Below are 25,008 nucleotides of genomic sequence, written 5' to 3' on the forward strand. Positions count from 1 at the left end.
GGCTGCAGGGGGATGGCTGCAGGGCAGGGGGTGGCTGCAGTGCAAGGGGATGGCTGCTGGGCAGGGGGATGGCTGCAGGGGGCAGCAGCCGCTCGCAGTCCCAGCGCTGAGGCGCCTTTGGCTGCCCTCTGCTTGCATCGCTGAGCTCGTCTCTGAGACGCCCTCCCGATGGTTTCTGCCACGTGAACACTTGGGTTGGTGGATCCGTGTGTCTGAGGCCCAAAGCTTGGCTGCTCCCGGTACCACAGGGATGACCATAGAGATGGGCTGTTTATGTCTCAAGGTTGTAGGGATTGTAGGACTGTAGGGGGTATATATGAAAGACGGGGCGGGACCTTTGTTAGGAAGGGTAGTGATAAGGAGGAATGGCTTTACGTTAACAGGGGAGATTTAAAATAGAAGTTAGGAGGAAATTCTTTACTCAAAGGGTGGTGAGGCCTTGGCACAGCTGCCCAGAGAGCTGTGGGTGCCCCATCCCCACAGGTGCTCAAGGCTGGGTTGGGTGGGCCCTGGGCAGCCTGAGCTGGTGAGTGGGCTGTGAGGTCCCTTCCAGCCCAAACCCTTCTGTGATCCTATAACATTCCCATTGCCCAGTCACAGCACTGAGAAACCCTCCCACAGCACTTTGCCCCAGACAGATCCGTACCAAAAGTAACCCCTATCTCATTGTGTCTCCTTCTGCCCCTTTTCAGCTGGTTTATGGCTGCAAAGCCTGCTAACAGATTTACGAGGCATCACTCCCATTTGTAACAACAGCCCATTCTGCCTTTGCCCAGATGTATCCCTTTTATCCCAGGATCTGCAATGTCTGCATTCTGCTGTAGTTCCTACGTTTTGTTTTCAGGTTCAGACCCCAGGCTGGCTGCTGTGACATTCCTGTGCTTCCCTGCAGTCATTTAAAAAATACAATAATCTGGGATCCTGTTTGCCAAGGGCTGCTAGAAGCATGAGGTTACACTCTCATCTTTCTGCTCTTTTAGCACACTCCAGTGAATCCCTTCAGGTTCCAGCAGTTTGCTGCTGTTCCCTTTAATGAGCAGCTGTAAACCTTTCCTGTGGCATTTTGAGACGGCACTGATGTGCAGATGTTCTCTGCCGCGCATGGTGCAGCACAATAGGCAACGGGCATAAACTGGAGCACAGGAAGGTTCCCTCTGGGCACCGGGAGCATTTCTGTGCAGTGTGGGTGACAGAGCACAGGTTCCCCAAAGCTGTTGGGGTCTCCTCCTTGGAGCTCTCCAAATGCCCCTGGATGTGGTGCCAGGGGTCCTTCTAACCTGCTCTATGATTGCTCTGTCCATCTGCAGCCCTCTCGATTCCTCAGCAGAGCACAGAACACCTCAGGTAGGTAAATCCAAAAAGATCGTGGCAGGGGAGCAGCGCTCTGTTGGACTGCTCATCCCTGCAGGGACAATGGCAGCGGGACTGCTGTCTGCTGATGGCACCGCAGAGAGGTGGCTCTGAGGTCAGCCCGTGTCCCTCAGCAGCAGCAGAGCTGCCTGCTCAAAAACATCAATAATTCAGAAGGGAAGCAACAGAGGAATAACTGTAGCCGCACAACACTGACATCTGAATTGGCTGAATTTATTTTATTTTCTCCAAGGGAAGAGTTCACGGTGTTTGTGTTTTGTTTCTGGTTATTAATGGCACACGAATGCAGCTGTGCTACGCTCACCTTTCCCTGAGGAGCGAGATGCCAGCACTGCAACTGCTGCCAGCTCCTGTGGGAAGCCGTGAGTTACCCTGAGAGGGGACCAGGGAAGTGCTGGAAAGCAGGAAGAGGAAGAGGGGGACTGTAAGGGTTCTGCTGTCTTCTGGGATGCAAACCCATCCCAGGGGATGGGACAGAACAGGGATGAGCCAGATCCCAAAGAACCATCGGAACGCATCTGGAACATCCATGCAGGATGCCTAGTACAAAAGGGAATGGCCTGGAGTTACACCAGGGGAGGTTCAGGCTGGATATTAGGGAGCATTTCTTCTCAGAAAGAGTGGTGAGGCAGCGGCACAGGCTGCACAGGGAGGTGGTGGAGTCACAGTCCCTGGAGGTATTTAAGGCAAGGGTAGATATGGCACTGAGAGACAAGGGGTTGGACTAGGTGATCTGGCATGGCAGGCCCCAGCCCATCGCAGCCCCTGCTCCCCCAGCTGCTGCTGAGCTGCAACCAGGCAGGCACTAACCTTATTTAGAAGGCAATGACACAACGTGGAATTAGTGTAACAGGAGCTGCAATTCATACAGAGAAGTCTGAGCTGATGGAGTAATTAGCCGGAGCTTTCAGAGTGCTGGATATCTCCACGATAAAAGAATAATTACACAGCTTAATACAGCCAGGTAAAAATGGACCTGTGGTTTTTGTGGGGTTTTTTGTTCCAAACTCCGCTTTTACCAAGTTAGGTGATTTTTCATTATACAGGTAATTTGCAAAAACACTCACTTAAATCACTGGAAAAGCTGAAGTTTCCCACTAAGCCCTTGGACACCATTTAAGAAGCAGAATTCAGAGCCCCCCGCAGCCGGCACTGTCCTGAGGCTGATGAGCTGCATGGCTCCATCTACCCACTGTGTCCACTGGGCTTGTTCAGCATAGGAAAGAGAAGGCTCCTGGGTGCGTGCATTGTAGCCTTAAAGGGAGCTTGTAAACAAGATGGAGACCAACGTTATGCATGGTATGATAGTGACAGGACAGTGAGAAATGGTTTTAAACTAAAAGGGGAATTAAGTTGGATGTTAGGAGGAAACTCTACTTAGGGGTGGTGAGGTGCAAAGTGAAGCTTGGAGAGGTATCAAAGCTGGGACTGGAACATGTTTTGGGTTCTGGTGAGAACAATTGGGGTTCTGTCAAACAGCAGCTGAAACTTGCTACTCACCGAAGGCAGAAGCAGAAACCAGAAGAGGAGGGATGGCAGGAAAGTACGAAAGAAGGACCACTTACAGAAGTAATATAATGATGGGAGAAGACTTGATGCATGTCTGAAAGCTACACCAAGCTCACTCTTCCATCCTTAGTATATAAGAAAAGGGACATCGTGCAGTGCTTGAATAAAAATATGCCTGGCTCATGTTAAGACCCCACAAAGCAGCCAGGATCCAAGTACTTGGTCCTCTTGGAAGCACCATGTTCCTGTGTTTTCCCAATACTTTTGTGTTGGTTTTTTTTCCCCTTGGATTACCCAGGAAAAGCAGACTCCTGGCTGGCTTCACTTTTGTAGAATCATAGAGTCATTGAGGTTGGAAAAGACCTTGAAGATCATCAGGTCCAACCCAGCCCATCCCCACCAAGCCCACTGACTGCATCCCTCAGTGCCACATCTCCATGGTTCTTGAGCACCTCCAGGGTCGGTGACTCCACCACCTCCCCGTGCAGCCTGTGCCACTGCCTCAGCACTCCTTCTGAGAAGAAACGTTTCCTCATATCCAGCCTGAACCATTAGTATCGTGTTGCAGTCGAACACAATGTTGGTTTAATGGCTCAAACTGGAATTTCTAGGGAAAAACATAATGAATGTGTCGCTCCACTCAGCAGCACTGGCATAAGCCTGAGTGTTACCTGCCAGCACATTTCCACTTGGATACTCAACCACACGACTTGGGTGAAAAGAAGACAGGGACGGACAAGAAAAGTAGTCTTTTATTTCAATGAGTATTTCTTGGCATTAGGCAGATATTAAATAACACTGGAATGCACGAGACTATTAACGTTATCGACAGCAAGGGGAGAGGCGCAGCGAGGTGGAGGACAGCGGTGCGACTCACGTCACCTCAGGTCACTCGAAGCCACTGGACGCAGCGACCACCATAATGTAGGACTCCACTGAGAAATAGAAAAGGAGGATTTGCTCCTTTCGGGTCTCCCGTTAATACAGTAACGCCAGAACGACTGACAGTAAAAATGAACAAATATTTGCATTCGGGAATTAAACAGAGTGAAATACCCACAAACTGCTACTCATGCATTTTTTTTCTTTTGGAACAGCAATTTGCTAATGCATAAATACCACCAAAAAAAAAAAAAGAAACAAAAACAAAAAAAACATAAAAACAAAACCAAAAAAACCAATCATCTCCAAGATTGGAATAAATCACGGACAACTAGAAGAAACAAAGCCGGAGTCTATTTTATGCCTTAAATAGATGACCTAAATATTTAAAATTTTACTTCACCATATATATATAATTTATATATATATATATATTAAAAGAAAGGAAAGACCATTAGATAAGTGCAAGCAATTTTCCTCAAAAAAGAAAATTGGAACCATGCCCAGGAAAGCTGCTTTTTTTTGTGTGTTTTTTTATTTTTTATTTTTTTACTGTTTTTTTTAAAATTTTTTTGTTAGTTTTTATTTTTTTAATTTGAACTTTCTACTCTGTTCAGTCCACGTTGTTTTTTTTTTCTCACGTAGTCACTTCTGAAGCGCAATAAGTTACCTGCCACCTGCTATGTTGGGCCAAAGTCCTACCTAGCGTCCTCCCAAGCCCGTGGGGCACCCCCTTCCCCGCAGCTGAAGTGAAGGGGACACCCCAGCGGAGGTTCAGCTCCTTGCATCTGCATGTAAACACCTTTCAGTTACCCTTAACGCGTGCAGAGTGAATCAAAACATTACGGGAAAGCAGAAATGGAGCTGCCGAAGGAGAGCTGCACTGGTGTTAGTGAGGGGCGAGGGCTGTTTCACTCGGACACACACAATCTGGCAATGGTATCTTATCCACTAACTGTTGAGGAATGATTGAGAAGGCATCCATTTGCGAGCAAAGCTTGAAAGACAAGCCGAGATTCTCCTTGCAAACTGTCCGCTCTGATCAGAATTGGCTCGCGCTGCTGGGGTCGCACTGTAACAACCGCACGATGGAGGGATCGCTCTTGGCACCTTTGATGAACTCCTCCAGGGACAGCTTGCCTTCAAAGGAGGAAATGTGAAACAGAAAAGAAGTCATTCATCGCTGCTGCTTGCTGCAGCTTAATAAAAGCCCTCTGCACACAAGCAATGCGCATATATCTAATCTATTGCAAATGCATCTAGGGGAATTTAGCGCGATGCACGGCAGCCAAATCCCGCTCAAGCCCTTAAGCCTGGATGCATCTTTCTTCTGCAAAACAATCCCACCAAAAAAAAAAGTCATTTCTTATTTCAAAAGGCACTGCCACAAAAAACATCACACCAACCATTCTAGTGTCATCAGCTGTTTGCACAGAGCTGAGCCACACAAATAACACAAACACGGGGCTCGGTACCTGACTATGTGTGTGCTTTGAATATGATGCTCCTATTGCTATGATGTTTTCACCCTGACGTCCCAAATCTCTGCTTTGCACAGCTGGGGGTGAGCAGCGCAGCCCGGCTGTCCCTGTAGTCCTTCGCCTCCCTCCCACTCCCACAGGGCTCTTCCATTTGAGACACTGAGGCATGACCCATTAATGAAGTACACCCATTTCATGGCCCAAGCTGCTCACAAGCACTGTGCTTCTGGCTGCTTCCCAGTGCCACCACAGGCCATGAGGCACAGATGCATGGTGCTGGTGTCACCAGCTGGGAGCACAGGCTCCCTGCAGTCTTTTAAAGTGTAGCTGAGGGAGCTGGGATTCTTTAGTCTGGAGAAGAGGAGGCTCAGGGGAGACCTCACTGCACTCTACAGCTTCCTGAAGGGAGGCTGTTGAGGAGGGGCTTGGCCTCTTCTCCCAAGCAACAAAAAGGACCTGAGGAAATGGCCGCAAGTTGTACCAGAGGAGGTTTAGATTGGACATAAGAAGGAACTTTTTCTCTGAGAGTGGTCAGGCACTGGAATGGCTGCCCAGGGAGGTGGTGGAGTCACCATCCCTGGCAGTGTTCAAGAGGAGTCTGAATGAGGAGCTACGAGATCTGGTTTAGTGGCTTGTGGCAGCAATGGTGATGGGAGGATGGTTGGACTAGATGGTCTTGTAGGTCTTTTCCAACCTATGGCTGATTTTATGATTCTGTGATCCTATGCTCTCAGCCTATTGCAGGAATGGGGAAAGATCCCTGTTTGGGTACAGCACCCAAACCAGGTGAAGCAACACAAGAGCTGAAGAAGCTGTGGCAAACTTCCATCTTAGCTTCAGGCTAACATCACCAAAAAAAGCATTTTCTGAATTTTCTGTTGGTCTGAAAAAGAGCACTCGTGACTACTGGGAAGTTTATAAGCATCCCCCTTTCCTTGCAATACTTTAAAGCAAAGTGCAAAGGAGAAGCTGCTAGCAATGTTCTTGCTGAAGTCAAGGGTTAAACACAGCAGAACTGGACATGTGTCCTGGGGCTGTGGCAGCAGACACCAAAACCCGGCCACAAAATGCCCTGAAAGAAAAAATAGCCTTTCTAAACATAAAGCCACATTGTTATAGGTCTCCTCAATACGGAAGCTAAACCCTCGCTCCCACCAAGCATCTCCCTTGGGCAGGAGGAAGGGGATCGTACCGTCATTGTTTGTGTCCATCTGTCTGAAGATCTTGTCTGTTCGCTTCTCTGGAGTGGATTCGTCTTCTGGCATTTTCATTACTGATGAAACCATTTTGTAGATTGCCTGCGTATCAAAAAAAAAAATAAAAAAAAGATATAGGAAAAACACGACCCGAGCTGCAAAGCTTCAGGATTGAGAAAACTAATTTAAGCCTGCAGCAATAAAAAGGCAGCTGACCCCGTCAGGCAGCTGCAGGACTTTTATAAAGCAAAACAAATAGGAATTTCTGACTGCAGCCTTTTTCTTTTTTTATTGTTCTTTCCTGTCTTCATTTGCACTTCAAAGCAGCGCCCACACGGCTGGGTGAGGTTAAGAGAAAACCAGGGTTTAGATGAATGTACAAGGAGGACTGAGCCAGGATACAGGAGTAAAGTGCCAGTGTGAGAATCTGCCTTCTGCAAGGGGCTGGGGGAGGATGCTGCTCATCCGCATTCATTTTCAGACTTATACAAAGGCGCATAAAGGTGGGACCTCTTTGCTCAGTTGAAACACACCGGAGACACCAACACACAAAGCAAGTGCTGGTTTGGATGCAGTTAGGGGCTGAACCACAGGGTCACAGTGGTTGAGTGGGCAGGGCTTCTGGGTCCATCTGTTTCGACCCCTGCTCATTCAGGGATGCCCAGAGCAAAGAGCCCAGCACTGTGGCTCTGTGATGGGACTCGGTAGGTCAGGTGGGTGGTTGGACTCGATGGTCTTGAAACCAGGTCATCTGATGGTTCCATTCTAAGTCTGGGTGGCTTCTCAGTCAATCAAGGAGGGAGACTCCACCACCTCTCTGGGCAACCAGCTTCAGCGCTTGGCCACCCACACAGCAAGAAGTGCTCCCTGGTGTTTAGAGGTACCTCTCATGTCCATCCATCAGGGTGGATGCTACTGACCTGGGACCCAGCCTTCAGGGGACAAGAACATGACACAGTCTTCTAATTTTGAGCTCACCTTGACTCCAATTTGAAGTTTCAGTGCCCAAGGTATTGAACTTGAGGTCAATCAGGAGAGTAAAATTAGCATTTAGGTCTTTCTAAACCCCATCAAAACCCCACTGAAGAATCTCTAGGGAGACTTTGGCCACAACCACATTGCACAGAGCTGCATTCATCTCTTGGGACTTTTGCTCATTTGCATCTCAGAGGTTCCACCATGACCCCAAGCCACCCCTTGAGAATATGGTGGGTCCCAGCACCACAGACCATCTCCAGGCTCACCTGCACTATTTCCAGCATTTCACCGCGGCTGATGTACCCGTTGCCATCCAGGTCGTACATGCTGAAGGCCCACTTGAGCTTCTGCTCGAGCTTGCCCCGCGAGGTGACGCTCAGCGCGATGATGAATTCCCTGAAGTCAATGGTCCCATCGCCGTTGGTGTCGAAGGTGCGGAACACGTGTTCGGCAAACTTCGATGCGTCGCCGTAAGGGAAAAAATTGGCGTAGATTTTCTTAAACTCCTCCACAGTCAAATGGCCCGTTGGGCAATCTTTTAGGAAGCCCTTGTACCACTCCTGCAGCTCATGGTCCGTGAACTCGGTGTTCTCGCGCAGGTCCTGCAGCACTTCAGGGCGCAGTTTGCTGTTCTGCTTCCCCATCTTTGCCCAGAGCCTGGCTCAGCTGCTGCCAATGAGAGAGCACCTGTGTTATCTCTGTGATACACTACCACTCCCCTTAGAACAGTTTGCAGTGCCCAGGTCCAATTCTTGAACCCCACCCCTCCAAAATCACTGATCCATTGCAATGACTGAGCAGGAATGGGTAGGGACAGCAATGGGATTGAAGGAGCCCAAACAGAGGGTGGTGAGACCCTGGCACAACTGCCTAGAGAGCTGTGAGTGCCCCATCCCTGCAGGGTTGGGTGGGCCCTGGGCAGCCTGAGCTGGTGGGGTCAGCCAGCCCATGACAGGGGTTGGGTCGGTAGGCTGTGAGGTCCCATCCAACTCAGTCACTTATTCTGTAAGCTCAATATTCCCCACCATTCCTTACCCTAACCACCTTTTGTTCTGTCAGAAAGTGTAACGATGCACAGTAACCAAAGCAGTGTGCCATTGCTCTGCTTTGCATCCCCGTCATGCTTATCCAGAGCCAAAAGAGCAAGCGCTGAGCAGCAAGGCATGCAGATACCAACACTGCAAAATGTACCAGGGCTGAGCGGTTCCCAGGGGTAAACATCCCAGGCATGCATAAGAACCTACAAAAATGTTATAGGTCAGCAAAACAAAAAAGGGGGGCTGTGCAACAGAGAGCTTTTCAACAGCTGAATTTAACCTCATTTTATTTGCATTCCACTTATTTTGTGTGTTGCCTCAGCAATGTACAAAATCCACATCCTGCCCTGTGGCTGGATGTTTGGAGACAGAGCCCAGCTCAAAGCAGCAAGCTCTGCTATCATTGGCACATCTCTTTACCATAAAAGCTGTGTTTCAGCCATGAAGCTCTACTTCTGCCCAGTGCGTGGCAGATTTCTGCAGGTCCCTGCGTGGCTCTGCTTGCTGGAACTTGTTGGCCAGAGGAGGTTTAAAAACATTTAGTGCCATTGTCGTCCTTTTCCCTTACAAAGAGAGGTCCCTCAACAGCAGAAGCTTAGTTGTTGGAGTCAATACTTCCAATAGCAGTAAGATAAGTAAGTACCCATTCTTTGGATGGATGCTCATTTAATCTTAGCCTCATAAGCTTTATACCCCGTCGTCTTTGCATTCAATAAATTACAGACTATTTCAGCTCTTCCTCTTCTTTTGGATCATTTTATGTCAGAAAAGTGAGGTGCAGTGATCTAAGCACAACCCTTTTTGCATATGAGCTTTCTGAAAGGCTCCATAATGCACTCAACCCAAACATAACCCCGCCGTTGTTGTAACCAATTTGTGAAGAATAATTGAACAACCGACGTTAGCATTAATTTATTAAAGCACATCTCAAAGCCACCTTTGCTGTGCGCTGTGTTTCAGGTAGCTTCTCCAAAATGCAATGCCTAAATACCTCATTAATCATGGTAGGAGCCCCCTGGTGCTGGCATCCCACTGATGTTTCATTCGATTGCTTTCAGCAGATCACTTGTTGCTGATTTAGCTGCAAGAGCACTCGGAGGATGGCTGATAATGGATATTGCAGGGAGGGGGCTCAGTGCTGTGAACAGGGCTGGGGGTAGTTGGGATGTTTACATGTTGTTGCTCTTTTAAAGAGCCTGTGCTATCTGAATCCCTTGCCTCAGGGCTGGCTGTACACACTGACATGGTGGGAGATGCTGCTGCTCACACAGGCTGGCTTTTTCTCTGCAATCTCTTTGACCAACAGGTGTAGCTGAGCATCCATCCCCAGCCCTCCAAAGAAAGACAGAATTACACAGCTCCAATCCTGTCAAGAGAGATGTGAGAGGAATACCCCAAGATGGCACATTGATTTCATGGAGCCAAACACAAGGACTGAAACCTTAGAAATTCACTTACAGGGCTCTGGATTCCTCCTATTTGGCACTTTCCTCAGGATTGTATTCCTGATTAACTCAGGAAATGAATCAGTCTGTGGGCACTGAGCATTGATGCACACAGCTGAGAGCTGTTTGGGGTGCAAGCTTGCATCCTGAAGAGTTTGGCTGTGGGGCTTCCCCAGCCCCATCGCCCTGCCAGCCTTCTCAAACCCACCCTGACTGCACCAGCTGCTGTAAATGAGTTAAACAGGGCTGTGGAGACCTGCACAAGGGCCAGAAAATCTGACAGTTCCTCAGGGAGCTCTCTACAGTATTTTCCAACTCAGAGAGGAGAGCTTATTATTGTAAAGGGCAAATATTCCCAATGCAATAAGAAAAGCATAGAAATATTTTGAGCAAATTAGGAAATTAGGTTAATTTGGGTGGGAGCAGATCAGGCAGGGATGCAGCCTGTCATTTGAGACAGGAAAAGCAAACCATGAGTGGATGTTCCTCATCTCCTCCCTTTGCCCTTTGCTTATTTTTTAATGAAAGCAAGGCAGGAGCAGGCAGCCTCATTCTGCCACTGGATGCAAGGCTTAAAAAAGAAAAGTTTGCTTAGTTTACACAGTATTACACAGCAAGGGAAACATGTCAGCACAATGTCTTCGTGTACAAGGTCTTTTTTCCAAGCAGATTGGGTTGCAGGAGGAAAAGCCCACGTCACGTTAATTCAAGGTACTATTGTGATACGTGATTCCAAATAATCTTCTGTGAGTGCAAAGCACAGAAACACTGTGCGGTTCCCAAAGGTCAGAGGGAAGGAAAGGACAGAAAGCAGCACGAGTTCAGCCTGGAGAAGAGGAGGCTCCAGGGAGACCTCGCTGCAGCCTTCCAGTACATGAGCTTATAAACAGGAGGTAGACTGACTTCTTACATGGTCTGATAGTGATAGGACAAAGGGGAATGGCTTTAGGCCAAAGGAGGGGAGATTTAAGTTAGATGTTAGGAGGAGGTTCTTTGCTCAGAGGGTGGTGAGGCCCTGGCACAGCTGCCCACAGAACTGTGGGTGCCCCATCCCTGCAGGTGCTCAGGGCTGGGCTGGATATGCAGTGTGTAGCCTGAGCTGGTGGGGATGAGAGGTCCCTCCAAACCCAACCACTCTGTGATCACGGCTGTGATGGTTTTCAAAGGCTTGTAAGAATCTGAGAAGGAAAAAGAAGCCTTACTTAACAGAGGTGTGCTTAGCAAGACGATGGTAAGCATTGTGGGTTTGGAGGTACGCCAACCAGCTACCTCAAACAAAAATTGAACCGGCATTTGTTTAGATGCTTAATGAGCCACCAAGGGAAAAAGAAAAGAGGAAGATCGCTTGCCACTAACATTTTCATTGACCAACTACAATTGTTATTGCTAGCAATTTCTACTGCTACTCAATATTTTGTTGCTGAAGTCTCGAGCCGAACAGAACCGCATCCTTCTATTTTATTCACCTGTCTCTCTACACAAACCTCTGCAGCAGCACTGCTTGTTTTTACATACCGCCATGTTAATAAAGGACAGAAGACACCACTTAATTCACTTGCAAAAATAGATTTCACCGCACCACAGACCAAATTCTTCTCCAAACACTGCTTCCTTTCCCCTTCGGTGCAGCTACTAATGATAGTAATCTAATTGATTACACCTTTATTTTCCTGTTTGCTGAATGAAATAAATGCCTGAGTTAAAAACCTATAAGCAAACGGAGTGTTTCACGCTATCTTTTTCTTTCTGCACAGGTGTACAAAGCCCTGTAAAACAACAGCTCTGTAAAATAACTGTGTAAGAAGAGCATCCCACCAATATGGTGGTGCTGGAAACCAGCCCGAGCTCTGCACTGGAGGAGAGCATTGCTGAGTCTTTGTGCAGGTGTCTGTGCTAATGTCAGATTTTATTTTCTATAAGCAAGGAGCCAGAAGGTAAGAGATGAGTAGCGTCTGGATAGGGAGCTAGGAGATCTGGTTTAGGGGTTTTCTGTAGGTATGGCAAAGGGAGGACGGTTGGACTAGATGATCTTGTAGGTCCTTTCCAACCTTGTGATTCTATGATTCTGTGATTACTATTTCTTACAGGGAAGCCACAATACCCAGTGCCAGGCTTGGAGGAAAGGGCAGTGCCATACTGGGAGCTACGTGCACAGGTCAGGGACAGCACAACTTTTGTGCCTTGAGGTCACAGCATCAGAACCCCATACTGAATCCGGATTGCAGGGGACGGCTGCAGACACATCCAGGCACACAATGACATTTTTAGGGGGACAAAGAGCAGCTGTGGAACAACCTATTCCCTCCTCTGGCATTTCTGTGCGGCATTCAATACTTGAGCGCAAATAATCTCAGGAGCAAACCGTGCCATCCCCAGACCAGACATCACTTTTCTCATTAACCTCCACCCCGGGGCTCTATCTCAGCAATACCCACATCAAATGTGCTTTCCCGAGCGTTGCAGGGAGGGCAGCCTGGAGCTGCATCTGTCAGCAGGCTGCGCAAGACGGCAAGCGGAAAATCAAATCTAACTGAATTTATTTCTAAGTGATGCCAGTGGTGTCCCAATGGGTGTATTTTCCTCCCTAAATGGGTATGCTGACAGGAAGGAGATGAGCTGGGTCTGAGGCAGGAGGCCCCCAACAGGCATGAAATGAGGAGAGCTGACCTCCCCTTGAGACCACACATGGGGCACAGCCTGGCCCTATCATCTCAGTACCGCATCGGTGAAGGGCACAGCAGGAAAAACAGGAAAACGGCATCTTTTCTGAATGCTTATGTGGATGGTGGACATTCCTGGGGGGGGAGGGGAGAAAAAAAACCCACTCCTGGCACCACCTTAAAGATCTCACTTTCAGGTAGCACTGTCTTTATGAACTTGGTTTCAGTGAAGGGAAAAGAACGCAACCAGTAAGGCTTTACCGTGCCAGGCTGTGGATGGATAAGGTCTTCTGGGTCTGGCTGTGCCAAGGTACTGCTCTCAGCTGACCTCTGAGGGTCCAGGCACTGCCCTCAGCTGCTCTTTTCTCCTTTATCACTCTGGCCACTGAAGAACAAGACCTTTCCGTCAGCGGACCAATTGCACAACATCAATGCAATGATTTATCATTTAGTTTTTTCCCCTATGGAGAAACAGGAAAAAAGTGTTTAAAGGGCGTGGTGGTGACTGAAAGGAGGGGTACGCCGATGGAGGACAAGGTGCTAAGTGAAAGGCTCTGGTGAGACGTGCTCTCCCAGCATGTGCCGACATCACGTTTCAGCACTCATGAAGAAGGCCACTTCCCTTAGCCTTGGAGCCCATGAAGCACACTTTGTTTGTAGGATACTTGTTAAAAAGGGAACCTCCATGGTCAGGGGAGCCAGCTTCAAAGCTGCTGGAAATAGTTGGCGCCACATAAAAATAGGCAATACTTTAAAAGCATTTCAGGCACTCACGTCCTTGTGAATATTTTGCTTTAACTTCTTTACCCCCTATTGCAGAGAAGACAGAACATGGCTTGTCAAGTTCATCTGGAAACATCCCCATCCTCCACAGATTCACAGCTACAACAAAAAACAGCAGCAAACATCCATGGTGCTCCCTGAGGAAGGCCAGCCCCTGTATTTCCACTCTGCAACACCAATTGCACAAGGAGTGGCAAGGCAAGGGCAGACAGACGGGCATTTCTTCTGATTCTCCAGCCCATGCCTCCACTCTTGGGCATTTTGGTATAGCAGTAGTTTGTTTTGGAAAAGGAAAGGAGACCCAGATAAGGAAGACCCTGCCAAACAATAGTGCACTGCCCCGGGCTTTGGAGTGGCTCCAAGTAGGGTGGGGGACTGCAAGGAAGCAGACAAAAGCGTCTGCAGAGTTTGGATAGAGATCAACGTGGAGGAAGTGCTTCCTACATCCTACAGCCCACAGCTTTAAATAGCATTGCTCCAAGGCGCTGCTGAACACCAAAAGGGTTGCCACTGGAAGAAATAGCAGGGTCCCAGCACCACTCTTCCTTGGAGCTCTCCAGAAGCCCCCAGGTGTGGTGCTGGGCACCCTGCTTTGGGTGTCCCCGCTGCAGCAGGGCTGGGCCTGATGGATCCAGAGGTCCCTGCCAACCTCAGCCCCTTTGTGACCTTGTGATTTACCCACTTTAAATGCATGTATTCAGTTGTTACGCTTCTTGCACACCCTATTCTCTATCCTGAGCATCAGCTCTTGCGAAGGAAGCCTCGCTTGTTGTTTTCCAACACACTCAGAGTACTGGAGGAGCACAGTCTGTCTGTAAACCCAACAGAGGAACATTTGTGCTGTGCCTAAGTTGTTTAAATCTACATCTCAGGCATTTGCAGTGGGCTGGATGATTTAATAATGGAAAATGAGGGAGACTAGGAAGGAAACCACAGGTTTGGAAAACAGCAGGCTAGACACATTCAGATGCAACGTGGGGAAAATATATTCCAAATTACACTCAAGAAACAAAACCAAAGACATAGGCAGGTCAGAAAGAGCAGAGCTGCGCACACATGCTCTCTGGTAAGGAATGGCACTACTTTGAAACGGTATTGAACAAACAAACTTGAGCTTCCTGGAGGAAAAAATTAGTTCATGAACGGCTCTGCACAAAGTAATTACCCACTGGCTTGGAACAGACGTCTGTGGTTTCAACCTGCCGAGATAGCCATCGAAACTGCACTTGTTCCAAAACTGAGAGAGATTAAGAGATCAGCTCCTCCCTGCTTTTACAAGGGAGTGAAGGAGCCCAAACTATTTGTCATAGCAATTATCTACCAGGTTCTGGGTTCAATGGACAACAAAATGTGCTCGGTAAATGTACAGCTGTTATAAAGCTGCCAGCTTATCTCTAGTAATTCATATTAAGGCAATACTGTGAGCATTCAGCTGAGAAGCAGCTGTGTTGTGCTGACATTATACAAAGCACAGCAAGGAACAGCCCATGGCAACGCCAATTTCATGGCTGGGGCAAGTGGCATGGAGGTGCCTGAGTGCCAGCGGCTTCCACACGGTGCCAGTGTGTGACCCTGCCATGCAGTGTTCTAATAGTCCTAAGGGTGAGCTGTCCCTATTACAAACATCATAACACTGAGAAGCTCAGAGAGCATCACTCCCACACCACTGCTCCCTGTTGTGCCCTTCCTGACTGGCTCCCCATCCCCCTCCAAACATGTGTTTTCCTTTCTCTGTGCCTCTGGCCACCAGGACCACCCGCACCATCTCTGACAAGGCCTTGCCCCTGCTTGCACAGTGACACTGCATTCCCTTATCTGTGCTGGGAACCGATCCAAGAAGAGGATTTGTCTTTTCCAGGGCTGCTTTGGGTCAATCTGTGTTTGGCTGTACCAAGGCTGCTCCCTGTGGTCCCCATGGAGCATCCTCTCCCCTCCTTACAGATAAGGGTGCATTAATGCAGTGGCACAGAGCTCCCTTGAATCCGGTGCCATTTCTCTGACCTTCACCCCAGGGCTAATCAGCTGTTGAAACCACATTCTGACTTTCTTTTATGTTAATGACAAATGGCAACTCTGGCATCAGATACTCACTCCTGCACTCCAAGTTGCATCTACACCGATAACCAGTGCAGTATAATGGAAGAGATGAGAAGCTCAGTGGAAAAACAACATAAGAAAGAAATGTTCCAGCTTGCTCCTGGAACATCTCCACCAGCACAGCCATCTCCACTGCAGGGCACATGGGGAGTTGTCAGTCTCTGCTCCAAGTGATCAGGAGGGACACATCCGCCACCCACCCCACGCAGGCAGGCAATGGCACTGCATTTGTTTCATTACGAAAACACCCACTCAGGCTTGTACAAAAGCAAACAAACAAACCTAACCACAGCCTTAATGATAGGAGACCACAATTGCGCTCTGTTTGCTGTTGAATTGGATACGTGTACTGGAAAACATTTTCAGCAAGTGCAGCTTCTCACATCCACGTATTTGTACTTTATACATCATCCAGCTGTTGCTTTGGTTTTTCCTTCTGAAGGGAGACTGAGCTCTGGCCCAGCTGAGGGACAGCTGTAACAAGCCAAGAGGCCATCAGGAAGAATGGTTCGCTTAGAAAATAAAAATGGCCCTTTACAAGAGCAGCAAAAGAGACAGAGGTTGTTGGAAATATACCACTAGCAGCCTGTAGTGTGACCAGAGCTGCTGCCACAGCTCAGCAAGTGGTCACATCCTCACACATGCACGGAGCTTGCACTCAGGAAGAGAGAGAAAGCCAAAATGTACCCTCTGTTGCTTCTCCCTGTGGCTGAGTTGTGGGAGTGAAGGCACACACCCTCCCCTTGACTAAAGCAACCACTCTTCACATCCTCTGCAGGGGTACCCTCAGGTCCAACAGTTCACCAAAAGCCCAGCAGCACCACCTGCACATCAGGGTTTGGCCAGGAGCAGCCGAACGCCAACACAGTGGCAACAATGCCTCCTGAACCCTGCTTCAAGAGGCTGTGGACTTCTTTCCTACCATTGCCTCTCAGCTCATCACGTATCATTATGCTCACCTAGAATAACAATATTAGATGGTTGTGTCTTAAACTCAAAGAACACTTATTCCTCTCCAGATACTATAACTTACCTTCATCAAGCAGTGGTGCCAAAACCTGTTCAAGCGCAGTATAAATAGCAGCTACGAATCATCACAACCTGTGGCAAACAGCAAGTACAGATTTTGGCACCTCCTCTTATAGGAATGAGCTAAAGCACAACACGGCAGCCCATGGGGAGGGCTGCTGCATGGGCACAGACCATGATCTCCATGTATGGGACTGAAGCAGGCTGACAGACTGCCCAGAGAGCTGTGGGTGTCCCATCCATGGAGATGCTCAAGGCCAGGTTGGGTGGGCCCTGGGCAGTCTGAGCTGGTGGGGGCCAGCCAGCCCATGGCAGGGGTTGGGAACCCAGTGATTGAGTGATTAAGTTTGATTAAGTTTGCCTCCAGCCAAAGCCATTCTATGACAGGGCGAAGCTGGAGCATACTGTCTAGAAACTCCACTGCCACACTTTATTTAGTTTTATTTAACGAATTCAGAGCGTAAGTGCCAAATTTCAGGCTCAGTCACAACTCTCCCACTAAACAAATTGGCTACTCAGATCATTAGTGCACTTGAGGACAACTGCACATCCTCCTGTTTACACTCTGCTAATCTCTACATTTCTCAGCCTGCTAATAACACCAAAAAAATCCACTTTCGGTTTCTGTCAGGAGAAAGCTCTAAGAATTCAAATGCTACAGGGACTTCTTTTTCAATTAGAAACACTATTCTCGATATACTACTGAGTTTAGGCAGATCTGCAAAATTAAACATGCAACAATATAAACCTGCTGCTCCTGCCTGGAACCGCTCCCTCCTTCCCTACGAAGCAGTGGCTTTACTGGGGAAGTTCTTCATCGAAGCACAGAGGCCAATTGATGCGAAGGGGCTAAAGACACATCAAGGAGAGCAGGGAAGGTAATGCCTAAGTCAGTTATATAAGCAGGGAAGCGTGGGGTGAAGGGACGGGAGGACACTGCGGGACGGACGGCAGCGAGCCTCCAAAAGCTGATAAAGAGCTTTGGCAGGAACCAGCCGCCCCATCACAGCGGGCCCCCAAATGGTGCTGATGCTTTCACTGCGATCTGTTTTCTAACGCTGATTTATTTTTGTTTGCTTAGTTTGCTGCTGAAGTGCCTACGGACAATGATGCTATTAAGCTCTTATTATAGCATGAGATTAGTCTGGGTTTCAGTTTCTGCTGAGCCAGCTCATTTCCTTCTACATTCATATACCGGAACAGATGCTAGAACACAAACGGGCAGTCATCGTAACAGCATAAAAAAAGAAGAGTTTTCATACAGCAGGAGTTAAAATTACTCTTAGCCTGTTCCTCAGGCTAATAAGAGAGCATTAAAGAGACACAGAGCTATTACGTAGCCTTTACTTTAATAACAAAAAGAACAACCCACCCCAAAATATCAGAACAACAACTGAGTAATGAGCAGACTGGTCCGACTGGCTGGATGAAAGACTTCAGAGAAGCCAAACACAAAAATGACTTTTTCCTCCTCCTGTCACACAAGTGCCTCACATGAATGTGGCACTGGCTTTGTGTGTCAGATTGGACTGCAATTAGTCACACAAGTTCAGCTTGAGTTAAAATCACTGGATACCCTGAGAGCGTCCCTATCCTGCAAATCCCAAACAAGGAAAAAGAGATTCAAGTTAAACATAAGGAAAAAGTCTTTTGCAGGAAGGGTGGTGAGGCATCGGAACAGGCTGCCCAGTGATGTGGTTGATGCTCTGTCCCTGGAGGCTTTCAAGGCCACGCTGGATCAGGCCCTGGGCAACCCGATTTAACTGTGGTGTCCCTGTTTACTGCAGGGGAGTTGGACTAAATGGCCCTCAGGGGTCCCATCCAACTCAAAGGATTGTATTAATAACTCACCTCTCATAAAAACCCACCTCAGGACTGCAATTCCAACCTGGTTCAACAGGTGTCCAACCTATCCCAAATGTCCCCAACCAAGCCACCAAGGGACCATCTTTGCCCCATGTGCTGGTGCCCAGACTGGGGCATTCCCAGCATGGGTGGATGCACTCCTGTGAAGCACAGGGCTGGGCAGCGCACATAGACAGACCCTCTTGAACTTTTGAGAAGGAAACAAGATGGAAAGACATCAGGACCATTCATAAAAATGAGATGGTGGATCACCGAACAAAACCACCTCACCCTCTTGCTCAGCAAGAAGTGCTGCAGAAGGCAACAGACACATGGGGATGGCCATAGGAGGCGTATAGCCACAAAGAACCAGCAAGCTGTGAAGTAGAAACGTGCAACTTAAGTATACAGATGATATATAGACCAGTAGAAACCGAGTTATGATGAGAAGTGCTGATAAAGCTTAGAAGGGGTTTCAGAGCAATCTTTCTAAATCACTGGCTCCTGGATTTGAGAGAAGCAAGGCAGAGCAATCCATGGAAAAAACTCATTTAGCTCTCTGGACTGAGAACGTTATCAGGCTCTGCCTGCCCACTGCAAGTCCACAGGAGGCTGCAGTTTGATTTCTGGTTTGTTCTGTGTACCTCTGATCCCTTCGCTGCTGCTCTGCTCCTGACCTGTTTGACCCCAGCACAGCCCAGGAGGATGCCTGCTGTCCTGCTCACTCCTCCAGTCTGTCCCCAGGCTGGCACAGCGGTCCTATGGCTCTATGGCTCGGGCTGCTCCAGCTGCTGCCACTCATCAGGAAGTGCAGGCTTGTGGGGAACCTATTTTTAGATTCTTTTTATTTTAAAGCACAAAGCCAAACGTGCAGACACAGGCTGCTCATTCACTCTCACCCTGTTCATGCTTTATGTTCTTCCTATTAGTCAAGAACTGGAAGAAACCGTAACACTGTGTTTACCTGCATCACCTCACTCAGAATGCCTGTTTCTACCCAGGCAAAACCAGGAGCCTCTTGAAACACTGTGCTACGTCTCCAATGAGGAGCTGCAGAGAGCACTGCAGGCTGTGCTGCTGTGGAAACTCACACCTGGCTCCTACCTGGGAAAAGACACAGGGCAAAGCCCCCCACAGGTGCCCCAGGCTCTCATCTCATAGTGCTTCTGCCTGGAAGCATGTTCTGAATGCACCACCATGGAGCACAAAGTTCTCCAGAACTGTGGAATGTCTTCTTTCCAAAGGTTTTCTTGCGAGTTACATATAAAAATGAAACCCAACCAACTAAGAAACCTTGTACTGTAATTAGAAGCAAACTAAGTGGACACTGATCAGAGCTGCCCACGGCTTTTGCTGTACCGGAGATGGAGAGACTTCACACAAACACCATGGCAAGGCTTTAGGTGTCACCTTGTTGGCATTTTATCAGCTTCTACACAGTGCCTGTGCAGCACCCTCTGGAAATGCAGCACAGCATCCGGTTCCAAGGTCAGCCAAGAAGTCAGATACCACCTTGCTTAAAAACTGGAATTATTTATCCATAGCAATAAAGAGGCATACATTCTGGGCAACTGGGAAGCCACATGACGTGCCTCTGTGCCTTCTGTTCCTTGAATGCCCATGCATTTAAGTGCCCTGGCACTCACACATCAAGCTCTTTCCTTTCCCACCTTCAGTGAAGCCTGCAGACTACTCCAGAAGCAGCTTAATGAACTGTGTTTATTGCTGCATCCCTCACTTTATAGGTCAACATATACCAGAGAGCTAGCAATTCTCAGCTAATCAGATTTCCATGCAGACTGACAAATGGCTCCCAATAAGAATATTAAAAAAAAAAGCCATAAAATAAACAATCCCTGCAATCAAGTAGCTTGATGTAATGCGGTAAGTGTGCAGAAAGCTCACATGCTTTACTAAAGCATCTGCACTCTGTGGCAGCATCCTGGTGCTGGTGGTGATGGGGGGGTACCCCCCTCCTGGGCACGAAGTGTCTGCCCACATAGTAGTAGTGCTGGTCACTACTGTTTGTGCTCCACGAATAATGTGATATCTTAAAACAAAACCACCAGTTCTTTGACATGCCATTAGTGCGCTTGCGCAACGCCAAAGCCTGAGCTAAAAGCCAACTGAAATGATGCTTGCAAAGGTCTTTGTTCCGCTGCTGGATAAAACCAGGCTGGCAACTGCTATGAGGCAAGTCCTTTTTATCTACTTAGCCAGTCCCCCCGCCCCAAAACCACAAACTGACATCAGTGTCAGGATGCTTAAATTGGCCTTCCCATGGAAAGCAAGCAAATCTTTCTACCCTGTCTCTGCAGCTCAGCTCTATTGGGTCCTTCCAAATCCACACACAGCCACATGTCTTACCCCAAGACGTTCTCAGGGACATAGGATACTCATCAGTGGAGGTCCTCAAGAGGCAATTGGACTGAGCCTTAGATTAGTTCATCCAGGCTCACTATTCCCAGGAAAGACTGGACCTGATGAACTTCCTAGGTCACTCCCAGCCTGGCTTGTTCTAAGTAAATTCTGTGTTTCAGAAAGCTCACTCATTACAGAGAAGAGCTTGAGAAGTTCAAGTAAATCACTTCCACACATCCCACCTCTCCTCCACCAGAGCACTGTTGGCTGTGGGCACTGCACACCCCAAGAGCCAAACCACTGACCCCAGGAAGCAAGTGAGCCAGAACAGAACAGAGGTGCTGGACAAAGGCAGGCAGAACATCACAAGCCCCTGCCCCACGGAGGCCCTCAGGTGTCTTTAAAGGATGGCCAGGACTCCCAGCTGAACACCAGTGTTCCTGGAGGTCTGGCACCTAAGATGCTGCACAGGTAAAGGGGATGGCAAACCTGCCAAGGCCTCAGATTAGGAGTGAAAGAAAAACCCGTGTACACAATACTCTTACTGCAGCTATAAATAGCCCCCTCTGAACCTAAGTTTTATATACTGCACTGACACTCCCGACTTAATAGGATTTGCTGGTAGCCTGAACCAGTTCTGGCTGTGTGAGGCAGCTTGGCCAAGCAGAGCAGCAGCATCTTCACAACTTTTGCACAGGGGGAGAAGAGAGAGAGGGGGCACAAACACGTTTTTGGTGTTGCATTCAGGCCAAAGCAGGAAAAGATCCTGAGAAACCACTGAAGGGCCACAGGGAGGTGTGCAAGTGCAGCATGATGGGGAGAAAACCTCCATGCAGCAGTTTCAAAGTAACGAGCTTATATCCCATGGCTAGGTCACAGATACTTCTGTTTCTGTGACAAATGCCATTTATTTCTCCTTTCTGCTCATCCTAGAGTGAGCAAAACAATGCTTCAATAAAATAGGCTTTAGAGAATCCTTTATATAATTTCAAATATTCAATTGCTTCTCTGTGCTAGCTCATTATGTCATCTCACTGCCTGTAAGTAAACAAAACCAATTCTCCCTCTAATGAGTCAGTACCTTATCCAAACAGTCGAGATAAGGATCTAAACCTCTCCTACATTGCTTGTATTCCTAACAAATAAATCCCTCTCTGCTTGGGTTACTGCCTGTTAACCTGAGTACTGGGAACCAAATAATCTTCTACTGTACCATATTCAGTACACTGCCTTTGTTTTGGGGTATTTCATAGCTGCTTGAGGTGCTGAGAAGTTGGCCCAAGTCCTGCCTCAGTCCCGAGGCTGAGCTGTGGTGCCAAACCTGTGCCCACCCATGCAGGACCAGGTAGGGCAACTGCAGATTGCAGAGTGCTGCAGGCTGCTGACCCAGTCTGCTCAGGACGTGCTCACAAGCAAGCTCGTTGTTCCAGGCACGTGGGGTCTCCAAGGCTCAGGGATGCTGTCTCTGTGTGCAGCACTTCCAGGCTTTTGGGGGGATGAGGTTTGGCTATTGACAGCACTGGGAATTCATAAAGCAGGAGAAGAAATAATAAAGCTGACCTCAAGCAGCTTCAACACACTCACTCTGAAACCGAAGTAGCAAAGACGTGACGCATCATTTTTTCCTACCACAATCTTAACTGTTATGGAAAATGCATTAGCAAAGAAAGGGGCCAGCTCACGAGCAAACCTCACCTGCCTGCTCTGCATCTGTTTCTTCAGCATGCACTGAATGCCACGGAAATCATACACTCAGTGTTTGTATGGATATCTAGGAACCCTGGGCAGAAGTGATTGTAAAGAGGCATGTAGTTCAAAATTTCATTAAAGAAACGGCTATAATACAATCACAAGTCACTCGATTCACCGGAGGCTGAACGTTGCTAAGGAAAGTTATGAGCCTCCCCCTGCAAATAACCTTATCTATCTGCAACAGCAGTTTGACACTGTTTTTATTCAGCACATGTAGGAGCTCAGTCAGGTGATCCCTCAAGAGTTTATAACAAAGAACACAGCAAAACGTAAAAGGCCTCAACAAACCAAGCAAAATGCTACTGAGGGGCTCTTCAGGCTACACCTCACGCCCAGCCTTTTTCTCAGGAACCTTTCTGCAGGAGATGGAAAGGCAATCTGCTCCCCAAGAGCTGGGCAGGATGGATGATGGATCGGTGGCTCGCACTGCAAAATCAATTTGCTTCATTCTGCACAAGTGCTAATTTGGCTCAGGGGGAGGGGGAAGGAAAAAATAAAAAGCAGAACGGGAGGCAAGGAAAATGCCTGAATGTTAGATTAGGCCAACTCCTCAGCTAGAAAATCTAGATTAAATTAAGCATTCCTGCGAATTTGTAATAGAGGAACAAATGGCTCCCATCTGGAAGCTCAGCAAATTAAGTTGGATCCTGGTTAAGAAGACAGCAGCAGAGCTTGCTTCCAGAAATGTAAATATGCAGTGTGCATTTGCAATCCAATCACAGGCTAAAAATGTAAAGCAACTCAGAGTGGAAATCTGATTTGGTGTCTACCCTCTTAATGGGAAATAAAACAAGAACTCACTGTAGACACAGCAATCTGGACTCATTCCTCCTGCTCAGAGAGATGCTGCAAGACGTGTGTGCAGCAAGGAATCCTTCAGCTGCTTTGGATTGCAGCTCCGGCTGGGGTTGGCTTTCCTCCCTTGTGCCCTGTTTCTCCAGCTCCTTTTCCATCCCCTGTCTCTGGCCGTACCATTTTCAGTTCTCTGTTTTCACTTTCACCACTTCACTTGGTCCTTGTTATCACAGTATTTGAGCTCCTCGTTGCCTGAGGTGTTTCCTTTTGGTTTTCTGGTAAGATACGAAGCGCCCTCAGTGCACAGAGAACTCACCCACGGGCTCAAGAACAGAGCTAAATTTGGCTCAGAAGAGGACAGCCCCTGTACCAGCAGGGGGGAGCAGCCCAGGGAGATGAAATGGAGCAAGCAGGAGCCTGTTATAGATGCTCCCTGGAGGTGCCCACCTCCCTCTGGGATGCAGGGAGCCTGGGGAGACCAGGCTGAGCCTCCGTGCACCATCCCCAGGGGCCTGCTTTCAACCCCATGAAAGGAAGGAAAAGCCATTACAAGTTAATGTCATCCATATGGTTCTAGAACTGATAGTGCAAGGCAAGTTTTAGGATGTTCTGCCCCCAGAAAGCGTGCATGGAAAAAGGATGTTTCTCAGTGGAGGAGGTATGGCCGTCTGTGATCACAGCAGGCACGGCTGAGTTTTTTAAAGTAAAGGGGGGGAAAAAAATCCTCTAGAGAAAGGATAATCAGGAAAATCAGTTAATTCCCACATCTGGTTTTAATAAGCAGATGGGGAGATTGGTAAATGTGGACAAAAAAGCACATAGTGTCATCTAAACTTTGGAGAACAAAGAGCACATTAACATCAACAGCGGCAGTCAGATAGGATGTTGGATAATTTAGGCAGATGATGAGTAAGAAACAAGAGCAGGCATTAACATACTGATACTGGGAGCCAGGGCAATACAGCAGAAGAGCCGGCAAAGGAAAACCAGGAAGCAGAAGAGGATGATAGAAGAAAAGCAGCCTAGGAGAGAAAAGCAGGAGGGACATGGGAGCCCCACAGTGCCCATGTGGGACCGCACAGTAGAACACAAGGCCCACAGGGAGACAGAAGTGCTGGTAGGGGTCACGCACTGGGGACCTGCAACTGCCCCGAATGTTAAAGTGAAGAACATAATGTTAAGAACTGATCACAGGTATTCTTGGAAGCAGCAGGCAGAAGGTTTAGTCCTCCAGTTGCGAAGTAGAAGAGGATGATGCTAATTTAGACATTGTAAATAGCTGTAAGTGCTCATAGAGTGTAACTCACACAAGCATGGAGCAATGGGTGAAGTAAGTAGAAGGAAACTCTGAATGGAAACACAGTCATTAACATTTTCAATAAGCTTAGAGGAATCCAAGGAACTTAGCAGGGAAATAAGCTGGGTAGAACTGTAAGGAGCCTCATGGATCCTTATGGTAAAGATGAAAACACAAAAAGAAACCAGCTGGTATTCCAAGCAAAGTGGGGGAGACTCGCTGGGAACAATCCTCAATCTGACTGACTAAATACTCACCAAAACAGGGATAATGGGACTCAGCAGAGAGCCTACGCGGAGCACAAAGGAACTCAGCTAAGACAGCTGTGTCACGGAGGTCGGGAAGCCAAGGGGTAAAGAGAAATTGCCAAAGTCAAGCTGAATTAGATCACGCTAATGAAAATAAAGAGCGAAGACCAGAATGTTCCTCAGTGATACAAATAAAATATATATAAAAAAAAAGAAGAGAACTTGGCTGATACCTCTAAAAC

General features: G+C 48.0%; 1 protein-coding gene across 6 annotated transcripts in view; it reads right to left on the reverse strand.

The window, feature by feature from the left end:
- Positions 1 to 3,614: 3,614 nt before the first annotated feature.
- HPCAL1 (hippocalcin like 1) overlaps positions 3,615 to 25,008 on the reverse strand; it is a 133,795-nt gene continuing 112,401 nt past the window's right edge. For 3 of the 6 annotated variants that reach the window (XM_072332641.1, XM_072332644.1, XM_072332639.1), the window contains 3 exons: positions 7,684 to 8,083; positions 6,436 to 6,541; positions 3,615 to 4,902 (listed from right to left, as the gene is read on the reverse strand). In XM_072332641.1, the coding sequence (XP_072188742.1) occupies positions 4,805 to 4,902; positions 6,436 to 6,541; positions 7,684 to 8,061 (582 nt within the window). In that variant the 5' untranslated portion in view covers positions 8,062 to 8,083 and the 3' untranslated portion in view covers positions 3,615 to 4,804. Of the gene's footprint in view, positions 4,903 to 6,435; positions 6,542 to 7,683; positions 8,087 to 25,008 lie in introns of all 6 variants that reach the window. The other 3 variants (XM_072332643.1, XM_072332638.1, XM_072332640.1) reach the window with 1 other exon arrangement.

Source organism: Excalfactoria chinensis, chromosome 3 (genome assembly GCF_039878825.1).
Source record: "Excalfactoria chinensis isolate bCotChi1 chromosome 3, bCotChi1.hap2, whole genome shotgun sequence".
NCBI lineage: Eukaryota > Metazoa > Chordata > Aves > Galliformes > Phasianidae > Excalfactoria > Excalfactoria chinensis.